General features: G+C 47.7%; 1 protein-coding gene and 1 long non-coding RNA gene across 2 annotated transcripts in view; both read right to left on the reverse strand.

The window, feature by feature from the left end:
* Positions 1-3,810, reverse strand: part of LOC126487881 (glutathione S-transferase Mu 1-like) — a 9,247-nt gene extending 5,437 nt beyond the window's left edge. The window contains exons 1-7 of the mRNA XM_050120924.1: positions 3,666-3,810; positions 3,256-3,331; positions 2,781-2,845; positions 2,424-2,505; positions 2,227-2,327; positions 1,056-1,151; positions 858-968 (exon numbers count right to left, since the gene is read on the reverse strand). Coding sequence (XP_049976881.1) covers positions 858-968; positions 1,056-1,151; positions 2,227-2,327; positions 2,424-2,505; positions 2,781-2,845; positions 3,256-3,331; positions 3,666-3,701 — 567 coding nt within the window. The 5' untranslated portion in view covers positions 3,702-3,810. The remainder of the gene's footprint in view (positions 1-857; positions 969-1,055; positions 1,152-2,226; positions 2,328-2,423; positions 2,506-2,780; positions 2,846-3,255; positions 3,332-3,665) is intronic.
* The window catches only part of LOC126487885 (uncharacterized), a 22,808-nt gene extending 14,482 nt beyond the window's left edge, over positions 1-8,326 (reverse strand). The window contains exon 1 of the long non-coding RNA XR_007588523.1: positions 8,243-8,326. This is a non-coding gene — a long non-coding RNA (uncharacterized lncRNA). The remainder of the gene's footprint in view (positions 1-8,242) is intronic.
* Between the last annotated feature and the right edge of the window lie 2,982 nt (positions 8,327-11,308).

The raw sequence follows: 11,308 nt of genomic DNA on the forward strand, positions 1-11,308 counted from the left end.
ATAAATAAATAAATAAATAAGAAAATGGCCCCCAAAGGGAGTGGCACAATTAGGAAGTGTGGACTTTTTGGAGCAGGGCAGTCTTACTGGAAATCTGAAGAGTCTTTGATATCAGACATGGAGAGGCAGAGTTTTGAGTTTGCACTGCTGGTTTTCGGTCTTGCTTTGGTCCAGTATTTCCTCCTATGCTCCCTTCCCTGTGTTTTGGAATGGTAATGTACATTGAAAGTGTGTGATCTGTTTTCTGATTTTGATTTTATAGGAGATTACAGTTAAGAGATTGTATGACTCTTAGAAGAGAGTCTGAATTTTAGACTTTTAAATGAGGACTTTTGAAGTCAGAGCGAAGGTATTTTTTTTTGCATTATGATATGGCTACTAGCCTTTGGGGGCCAGGAAGTGGAAAGTACAGGTTTGAAAAAAAAAAAAAAAAGCTCCAAAAGGCAGTGCTACTATTAGAAGGTGTGGCCTGTTTGGAGTAGGTGAGGTGGGGTTGGAGGCAGTGTGTCCCTGTGCGGGTAGGTTTGGAGGTTTTCTTTGCTCAAGATACTACCTAGTGTATCAGACCACTTCTGGTTGCCTTCAGATCAAGATGTAGAATTCTCAACTACTTCTTCAACACTAAGTCTGCACGAATGCCACCATACTCCCAGCCATTATGCCCCCCCCCCGCCATGATGATAATGGACTAAACCTCTAAAACTATAAGCCACCAAGAATTAAATGTTGTTCTTACAAGAGTTGCCATAGTCACGGTGTCTTTTCACAGCAATACAAACCCTAACTAAAACAAAAAAGCATCCAGGAAAGGGGAAGGGAAATAGGACATCCAATGGGAAGCAAGATCAGAGCATCACCTCAAAGCGGGCCATGTAGTCGTTCAGGTTTGGGAAGGCATCCAAGGAGTGGGGCTGAAATATACGGTGCTGGTCAAGAATATCATAGAGGAGGAAATCCACATAGGTGATCTGCAAGAAGCCAAGGGTAAGTGTACTGGAATTTGATGCCTGGGAAGAACAGCAACTCCTCCTTCCCTCCTCCCTCCCTCTCTTTACCTTGTCCCCTGCACACCATGGCCGCTTGCCCAGGAACTCAGAGTAGAGCTTCATCTTCTCAGGGATGGTCTTCAAGAACTCTGGCTTCTGCTTCTCCTAAGACAGAAAACGGCTGTCACCACCCTTAGGCTCCTGAAACGCCTAAGCTCCCAGCTTGGGCTCCCAGAACCCTGCAAGAGAAGAGCCACCTTCCCAACAACGGGCCAGGTCTGTGCCTGGGCTTCCAGTTAACACGTTACTATTTTATTGGTGGCAGAATTCACATCAGAGGTGAAGGAAAGTCAGACAGGAATTTCACTGTCCCTGAAATCTGAAGTCCACACCAGGTGCTGTGAGCGACACCCAGGGCCTCCTGGGTATCCTGCATGTCCTGGCTCGGAGATCCAGTGAAACCACAGACACACAGGACATAAAGAGATGATAGTTATACTAGGTTGGGGGTTGGGGGGTCATGAGAACAGATCACAAGAGTGAGGAGCTTGCATCAGTGTTGAGCAGTGACTAATACTGAAAGGAAGAAGGTTAAGCGGTCCCCTGGCTGACCCTGAGCTGACCCTGAGCGGGCATTATGAAGATGTCCTGGTTTCTATTGATACCTAAGGCAGAACTATGGAGAAATAGATGTGTGAGACCAGTGTGCATATATGACCTACTTACATCATATGGGGATACACTGCTGCCTGTTGGTAGAGAGGGGGTCCAATATTGATGTCAGGGGTCTTTCTCAATCACTGTCCACCTTATTTTTTTTTTTTTTTGAGACAAGGCCTCTCATTGAATCTAGAGCTCACAGACTGGCTGGATTCATTGCCCAGCAAGCCCCCAGAAATCCTCCTGTTTCTCCCCCAGAACACTATGATATGAACACTGGGTAAGATGAACATGGAATCAGCAGAAGGACAGACATGGCAGAGATTTACAACTACATAAAGGACTTAGATCCACTGTTCACCAGCAGAATCTCAACCATATCTAGCAGGGTTACTCTAGTAATAATAGTTTCACAATATCGATGTGCTATCTGGCTGGGTTATGAGGGTCAATCTGCGGGTAAGATAGGAGAGCTTGGAGAACCAGTAACAGTTTATTCATTGAAGGAGGAGGCTGCAGATTTAATGCAAGACTTTCAGTCCTGCTGCTAACCCTGCCCACTCCACCAGGGGCAACTCACAAAGTCAGGGTTGTAACAAAGCCTGATGAGCTCCATGCGGTGGTCCATGACCTGGTTCTCCACAATGTCGGCACGAATCCTCTCCTGCTCTGTCTCCCCACCTGCAGCACACACAGGACATTCACCCTCAGCATCCCGCACCAGACAAGACAAGGAGATTGTCCCCCACGCCCCACCCTGCAGCCAGCCCCACTCACACAGGTTGTGTTTGCGGGCAATGTAGCGCAGGATGGCGTTGCTCTGGGTGATCTTGTGGGGCCCGTCAATTAAGTAGGGCAGCTGGAAGAGCAATAAGGGACAGTCAGGTGGGAATATCAGGTCCCAGCCTCACTTCCCTGGGGTAGGACAGACATGTGGCCATGTGGCCTGGAATTCAGCGTGGCTAGCATGGGAAGTCCTCCATGAATACACTGCACACTGAATGAAAGAGCTGGGGCACAGCCCATCCCACTGCACAGCCACCAGGAATGGGAGCAGGAGAGCAAAAGCATTGATCCCAACCCACTCAGTCAGGTGAGGAGATGAGGTGAGGACGCTCCCTTCCCTGCACCTACATTGGGAAAGTCCAGGCCCAGCTTGAATTTGTCATTCAGCCATTGGCTTTGGTCACATTCAGGAGCTGTAGTGAGAATGAAAAAAAGAAGTCAGCCAGTGCCCACCCTACTCCTGCTATTGGACCAGGAGCAAGAACCCCTGAGCTGGGCGGGTGGGGATGTCTGCAACCTCCCATAGAGTCACTGTCCAAGATGGAGGAGAGTGGTATAAACAAGTGATAATAAGAGGAGCCTGGACCCAATAGGACCCCAATTCTGCATCCAGTCTGGTTATAAATACAGATGGACCAGGAGCTCCATTCTTGGTGATCTAAATGAAAAGCCTAACTCAGCCCCCAAAGAGGTTTCTGGAAGCAACAGGCTCTAGCTACAACGGTAGGAAGGCTGCAGTCTGAGGAATAAGGGGCTAGGCATGAGTTGGTGGGCATCACCGGGCAAGAGGCAAACAGGAGACTGACCAGGAAGGTGTCATTACCGTCCCCCATTTTATATTTCTTCTCCTCATAACTTGAGTCTGTGTATTCCAAGAGCATGCGGATGGATTGTGTCAGCTGGGAGAGAAGATCAGAAACAGAGGTGAGAAATTGTGGGGACCATATGACTTCATCTTCTCCAATAGAGACCATACACTGCAGAAATACACCATGCAGTGTGCGTATAGACGCACATGTGCACCCCTACACACACACACACACACACACACACACACACACACACAGCCTCCCTAGTGTACATGCTTCTGAGCTCTGAGAACTACAGGCAGAAGACCCTAGAGGGAGGGGGAGTGCCAAGGAGGCCAAGGAGTACCCCTCTGCTAGAAAGTCCTCTCCCCCCCCCCCCCGCTGTTATGAACTTCCTGCTTCACATCCCAGTCCCCTCTCTTACACCACGGACATTCCAATATCCCAGGATCATAGGCATAGTGCTGGCGGTAGCCTTCTCAAACTAGCTTTAACAGGGTTGGTCTGGGCCTTGGGACAAACTGTGAGATTACGCAGACTCCCAAAGAGAAGGAGGAGGGACAAAGCAGCAGGTCCCGCCCCACTCTGCACCAATCCCAGTTGGGCATTCTTCTTCCTCTCTTGTGTAGCCAGAGCTACAGATCCTGACCCGGAAGGCAATAACGTCACACCCTCTCCGAGAGAGGAGGGATTAAGATCCTCAGCAGCCTCTGCCCCAAGATTATGTCCTGTGCACCCTAAAAGCCAAAATCTGTTCTCTTGCCCCAAACCCTCTTAGCAACTACCGCCATCGCCACCTGCTGGATGCTCCGGAAACTGGCACTTTCCCTGGAGACTGGCCAGATAGTTAAAGGACAAGGATGTTCTTCCTTTGCTTGGCAGAGCTAGGTTTTCATACTCAGACTGTGGGAATCTGTCATTCTGGGAGGCTTAAGGAGAAAAAGACGCGACCCCAATTTGAAACCTTAATCTAGCACGTATCCTCGAAGAAAGGGCTCTGCCAGTTGTTTGCACAGCTACCAATTGTTCACACAGACTCCAGTGACAGGAACAGTTGGTGACCTGGAAGCAACCCCATGGCAGGGACAAACAGAAGAGTAAATGGTCTCCGTATTTTCCTTTAGGAAATTTGGGAACTTAGTCCTTCTGGTCATCAATCATAAATTAATCAGTGTTTTGGCCGTGTTTATGAATTTAATTTCAAGAACACAGAGAGTCAGAAACCTGAGGAAAGTCACAGCCATGGGCAACAGTCAGATATCAGAACCAGCACAGTGCAAAGGAGCAAAGAGCTCACAGGTGGGGGGTGATGGAGTGGGAGAGCATGTGTTCGAAGAAGCTCGCTGTCAAGGGACAACAGGATGCTGTCCACACATGAGCCTGGAACACTCTCACAGGACACTAGAAGTCCAAAGCTAGACCCTCATCTGTGCGGATCCCTGATTCTGGACTTTGCCCAGACTCCTGACACATGAGTGTCTGGATATGACAGGGTAGCTTAAATGGCCTGGGGGAAGTAAGCATCCTGGGGTAACCTTCTTAAGGACAATGTCCTACCAACAGCAGGGTCCCACCTGTTTGCTTTCTCCCCTGAAGGCTAGAGACTCTTTCAAAATCAAGAGGCTTGCAATTTTAGTGGACCAGAGGGTGACATCACCTTGTTTACAGAAACTTATCAGACAATGAAAAACAAATGACAGAAGTGGAGACTAAAATGGGTTTGCAAGTCAAAGGACAAGGCCTGTGCTCTACAGGAAGTGCATTTTGGGATTAAGTCCCCCTTACTTGATCCAGGATCTGAAGCCAACATTTCCACAAAGGTTTGCCCTCGGAAGGGTGGATGTGCAGGAGAGTGCAGGGGACAGGCAGAGGCTGTCTTCAGTCTGTGAAATGAGGGAAGCCATAGGCTTTGCAGATCTCAGTGAGGATGCAGGCTCAGAGACCACGTCCCTGGAGCTGGCAATGCCTGTGGCAAATGCTGCTTTAACATTAGAACACATCCACCTGCCCACTTCCGGTTCCTGTGATGCCCAAGCTCAGAAAATAACCTGAGGCCTTAAGGACAATGTCCAGTGTCAAGATTGCTCAGAAGACAATCTGATATGGGACAAAAATTAAAACAAAAATTAAAGGACTATTTTATTGCCACTAATTTCATAATCTTTTGGTTTTATTTTGACTCTTTAAAACTTTTCTTAAGGTATAAATATTATCTCAAATTTATAAGATTAACAAGGAAAGAAGATGGGCAGCTACTGAGGAGGACTCCACCATTGACCACCACAGCCCTTGTATGCACACACACATGCACACACACATACACACACACATACACATGCACATACACATGCACACACACATGCACACACACAGTGAAGTGAGTGATTTGGCTAGCATATTGTCAATTTGATGCAAGCTAGAGTCATATGAGAAAAGGACTCTCAATTCAGAGAATGCCTTCATGAGATTTGCCTATAGGCAAGTCTGCAATGCATTTGCTTGATTAATAATTGGTGTGGGTTTGCCCAACTTACTGTGTGGTTGGTGCCACCTCCTGGGAAGGTGATCCTAGACGATATAAGAAAGCAAGATTGAGCAATCCATGAGGGGCAAGCCAGTAAGCACTACTCCTCCACAGCTACTGCTCCAGCTGCTATGTCCAGGTTTCTGTCTTGAGTTCCTGCCCTGATGCCCTAAGCCGTAGTATGGAAGCGTAAGCCAAATAAGGCCTTCTCCACAACCAAGATGCTTTTGGTCATGGTGGTTTATCATGGAACTAGAAACTAAGTAAAATAGTGAGTGGACTGAAATAGCCTTGTACTTTTGATTCACAATTCCCTAGTAATTAGTGATGCTGAACAAATTTTACATGCTTACTGGCTATCCATCTATATTATCTTGATAAATGTCTACTCAGGTCTGTTGCCACATTTAAATCCAATGATTTTCTAATGTTGTAACTGTTCGTGAATAACATTTTTGAGACACATTAATTTTCCTGTGCTTTATTGTTTTTGTTGTTGTTAGGGTTTTGTTGTTTGGTTGTTTGGTTAGTTGGTTGGTGGATTAGTTGGTTTTATTTCAGAAGGGGTCTCTCTACATAGCAATGGCTGTACCGGGACTCATTAAATAGACTATGGTGATATTTTGTTTGTGACTTAACAAATAAAACCTGCCTAAAAATCAGAGTACAGAGCTAAACCACTACTTAGCCATAGAGGCCAAGCAGTGGGGGCATAAACCTTTTATCCCACCACTCAGAAAGCAGAGGCAGACAGATCTCTGGGAGTTTAAGGCCACCTTAGGCTACACTAGATCGATCCAATCTCAAACAGAAACAGAGCCAGACGGTAGTGGCCCACACCATCAATCCCAGAACTAGGAAGGTGAAGACAGGAAGGGATATGGCTGGGTGGAGAGAGGATTATAAGGTGGGAGGATACAAGAGCTCAGGGCATTCATTCTGAGGATTCATAAAGACAGGATCGCTCCTTTGGTCAGAGGATTTAGTAGAGGTAAGAACTAGAGGCTGGCTGCTCTGCTTCTCTGATCTTTCAGCATTAACCCCTATATCTGACTCTGGGTTTTTATGATTAAGACCAATTAGTACTCATCCTACAGTATGTTGATTCTGTGAGGCAATGGTCTGTACTCTGTCACCTGTATTTTAATAAAATGCTCATTGGCCAGGAGCCAGGCAGGAAGTAGAGGTGGGGTGACCAGGCAGGAAGTAGAGGCGGAGTAACAGGAACACAAGAATTCTGGGAAGAGGGCTGGAGAGATGGCTCAGTGGTTAAGAGCATTGCCTGCTCTTCCCAAGGTCCTGAGTTCAATTCCCAGCAACCACATGGTGGCTCACAACCATCTGTAATGGGGTCTGGTGCCCTCTTCTGGCCTGCAGGCATACACACAGACAGAATATTGTATACATAATAAATAAATAAATAAATAAATAAATAAATAAATAAATAAATAAATAAATAAGAATTCTGGGAAGAGGAAAGATTCAGTCTGCAGTTGTCACCCAGATGTAGAGGACGCGGATGAGAATGCCTCGCTGATAAAAGGTACCAAGCCACGTGGCTAACACAGACAAGAATTATGGGCTAATAGAAGTTATAAGAGTTAATAAGAAGCCTAAGCTACTAGGCCGACCAGATTTTAATTAATGTAGGCCTCAGTGTGTTTCCTTGAGACTGAACAGCTGTGGGACCAGGCAAGAGAGAAACTCCTATCAACATGTTGACAGAGGTTTCTGTCCCACCCTGTCCCACAATTGTTCAGTCCCAAAGAAATACACAGAGGTTTATATTAATTATAAACTATTTGGCCTATTGTTCCAGATTATTACTAACTTCCTCTTACAACTCAGTTTAACTTATAATTCTTACGATGTTTAGCCTTGTGGCTTGGTACCTTTTCTCAGTAAGGCATTCTCACCTTGCTTCCTCTTCCTCTGGGTAAGGACTGTGTCTCTGCCTTTATCTTCTGAGAATTCTCCTACTCTAGTTGCCCCGTCTTATTCTTCCTACCTGTCTACTGGCTAATCAGTGTCTTATTAAACCAACACTAGTAACAAATTTTTATAGTGTACAAAGCATTATATCTCACAGCAGTAGGCCTTACTGGCCTCAACCTCACAGAGACCCTTCTGCCTCTGCCCCTGGAGCACCAGGATTGAAGCCTTGCACCTCCCTGGACAACGCTTTATTGTTGCTTCTCCATTCTAACTGCAGAGGGAAGAGCTACGCCAGAGAGACCATGGCCTGCAAGGCCTCAGTACTGGCCCCACCTGGAGAGCCTTTGCCAGCCGCTATGCCAGCCCCGTGGAGACCATAGTGCAGTGCGGTCACTTTATCCTCCCCACTGCCCTTATCACAGCCACTCCTGGCCTCATTCCATCCTCTGCCACCTTTCTTCTTTGTCTCTTAGTTACAATTTAACAAATGCTGGCTACCACATTCACGAACATTTCACTTCTATCAACTTTTATCTTCCGACCTTTATCTTTTGATTCCTCATTTCTTCCTGCAATCCTGTGCTTGCTGGTTTCTTAACTGCAGCAGGAGGCAGCAGGCACTGTGTATGAAGACACCACTCATCAGGGCTCTCATCCAGAGGTGCTGTCTGGTACAGGGAGGTCATGGGACAAAGGCCAGAATCTATGATGCAGCCACTGGCACAGGAACCTGCTCGGTACGTGCTCCTACAGTGTGCCCAAGTCCTTCATGGGTGAATTAATGCAAAATGCCCACAGCTTTGTGACCATCTGCTGGGGCACTGGGGCCCAGCCCCCTAGTCTGGCCCCTCCCAGACAGGCTCCTCCACAGGCAGCTGCAGCCTCTTAGTGAGCTGCTGAGCTGAGAAAGCTCTGACTCAGACTCCAGCACCATTGCAGGGACGTGCTGCTGTGAACCTCTGGGTAAGGTGTTTCTATCCAGAGCTCTAAGCCCTGCCGCTGGTTGTATGGACTGGACAGAATTCTCTGGAGATGATCCATTCATATTCCACATTTCCCAAACATCAATCACGTGACGAGCCCTGCCAGTCACACCAAAGATAGAACAGTCCAAAGAAAGAAACCTCTTCTGTGAAAATCCAGGAGGAGGAACATAGGGCATGGACCAGGGACATCAATGATCTTAAAAGTTCCTGCATCCCATCACCCAGGCCATTCTGTGGAGAACAAAATGAAGCCCACCCCAACAGTCAGTCCTGGGAATCACAGCCAATGAGACCAGACACAGAACAAATGTGGTTCAGCCTTGGCTGGGGCTCAGGCAGGGCTCAGTTGCTCACTCTGAGGATCACAGCCAGCACACACGCAGGTCTGGTTTCTCAGGCCATACTGTGGGTTCTGGAGTCAGATAAATTCCTCCAGGCAGAGGGCTATCTCAATATAGGAAATAAACAAGAAATAGAAGGTGTAAATGATGAAGAAATAGAGAACCCAAGTGAGCAGAGAAATGAACATCTAGGCTGAGGGAAGGCCAGGGAAGAAGACATGGAGGAAAGGGAAATGGAAAGGAGGGGAACTGGTCTGGTGAAAAGGACCAGGCTGTCCCTAAGGGCCAGAGCCAGCAGGGTGACCACAAATATGGCTCCAGGTCTTGGCTTTCCAGTCCTGTTTTGGGTTCTAAAGGTTGTCTTTGCAAAGATTGGTCTAGGAAGGAAGCAGCTGCTCTTTCTGTGTGTGAGCAGCACACAGAGGCTAAGGGCCTCCCTCCTCCTCACACAGCTGGACAGAGGCTAAGGGGCTCCCTCCTCCTCACACAGCTGGACAGAGGCTAAGGTCCTCCCTCCTCCTCACACAGCTGGACAGGCAGGTAACTGTCTATACCCCTGTCTACAAGGGAGGGCTCAGATCTTCATCTTGGCTCTCTCAGTTCACTCTCCCAAGAAGGAAATTTCTTCTTCCTCTTGACTGTATTACCATGGAGGAGGGACCAAGCAGAGCAAAGGCATCAGTAACAGGCCAGCATACTTGGGAAGAGAGCAAAGACCTCACCCGGTACCTCAGCAAACGCTGACTTAACGAGGATAGGGATGGGTGAACCAGCACGGAGATAATGGAGTGGCCTTGGTCATTCTCCTGATGCAGATCTAAACTTTGAACCCTGGTGGAGGAATGTATAGTCACTGTGTCCATCCTATCGTCGCCAGCCCTGCTAGTGAAGACCCTACAGAGAGACACTGTGATGTGCGCCATCTTTCCAGCTGAGTGCCCAGATACGCTAGGAATAGATCATAGTTCCCAGGCTGCCTGTCCCCAAGAGGCCTGGAACTGCAGCCTCCCACACTGTCCCCCGGCACTGTGCAGACAGTTTGTACAGTGCGTACAGATTGCTCACATATCACCAGGTGAGCAGCCTGGATCAGTGTGATGGGAAGAAAGGGCTGAGAAAGTACCTCGTCCTCGGGATGCCTACTGCATAAATAAGGGACAAGGAAGAAACAGAATGTAGTGACTGTCATTTGCCGCAGGACCCAGCACCACTGGAGGCTGCATTCACCCTCCATACCTGTCCAACAACACTGGCAATGCTGTCCCCGATATAGGTTGCTGAAATGACCAACTTCTTTTAGTAGATGGAAGACTTGAACACAGGCCCAGCCTTCGATAAAGGCCAACAATTCTCCATTTCCATTCCAAGGAAGGCATCGTCCAAAAGGGGAAGGGAAAGACTATTCAGAGTGAAGGAGGGTCAGTGAGAGACTGCTTCAAAATGGGCATGAAGTCCTTCGCGTTTGGGAATGTGTCCAGGCATACACAGTGCTGGTCAAAGATATTACAGGTGAGGAAATCCACACAAGTCCTCTGCAAAAAGCTGAGGGTGCAGGCGCTGAAAATTGGGAAACATGGAAACTTCCTCAGCCTCACCTCTCTAGCCTTTCCCTCATCCCCTGCAAACCACTGGTTTGTAGAACGCTGTCTTCTCAGGGATGCTCTCTAAGGACTCTGGCTTCCATTTCTTCTGGTGCACAGTGTCATTATCCTCAGATGTGTATCTTAGAGGGGGATTCCCACACAGTGGGGGCTCCCTCCCAGACCAGAATTAGGCACAAACCGCACACAAACACCTGTTTTCACAGCGAGATTCTTTATTAAGCAGGGAAGAAAAGTTAAGGTGGCTGCTTTTGACTGGCAGAAAAAAAAGCAGCAAATGATCTTGCAGGTGTAATTTAAGAAGAGAAAAACAGAAGGTCTGTGTTAGAATGGGCTAGGCTGCAGTTGTATATTTTAATGGTCATGTTAATTAGGTGAACGAAGGGGGGGTTAATTGCTGGACTTTGGTAATCAGTCTCAGGAATGGGTCTGGCCCAAGAAAATGTCCAAATAAGGAAATAGACCTTGATGTGATCTATGGTTTACAAGAGAGAGGGGAAGGGAAAGGGCAAAGCTTGCTAGCACCTTGTTTGCCAACCCTGGGCCTGCTAGAGCCCTTCAGTGGTGTCCGGCCATGTACTTATAGCATCCCCATGATCAGACTGCGGTTAGGTAGCAGCCCAACAGGATACAACTATACAACTCTGCTCCCCCAACCTCCCCAGTCCCTAGTCCCCCAC

This window comes from Alexandromys fortis, unplaced genomic scaffold (assembly GCF_014885135.2).
Source record: "Alexandromys fortis isolate MF-2015 unplaced genomic scaffold, M_Fortis_MF-2015_v1.1 scaffold_176, whole genome shotgun sequence".
Classification (NCBI taxonomy): domain Eukaryota; kingdom Metazoa; phylum Chordata; class Mammalia; order Rodentia; family Cricetidae; genus Alexandromys; species Alexandromys fortis.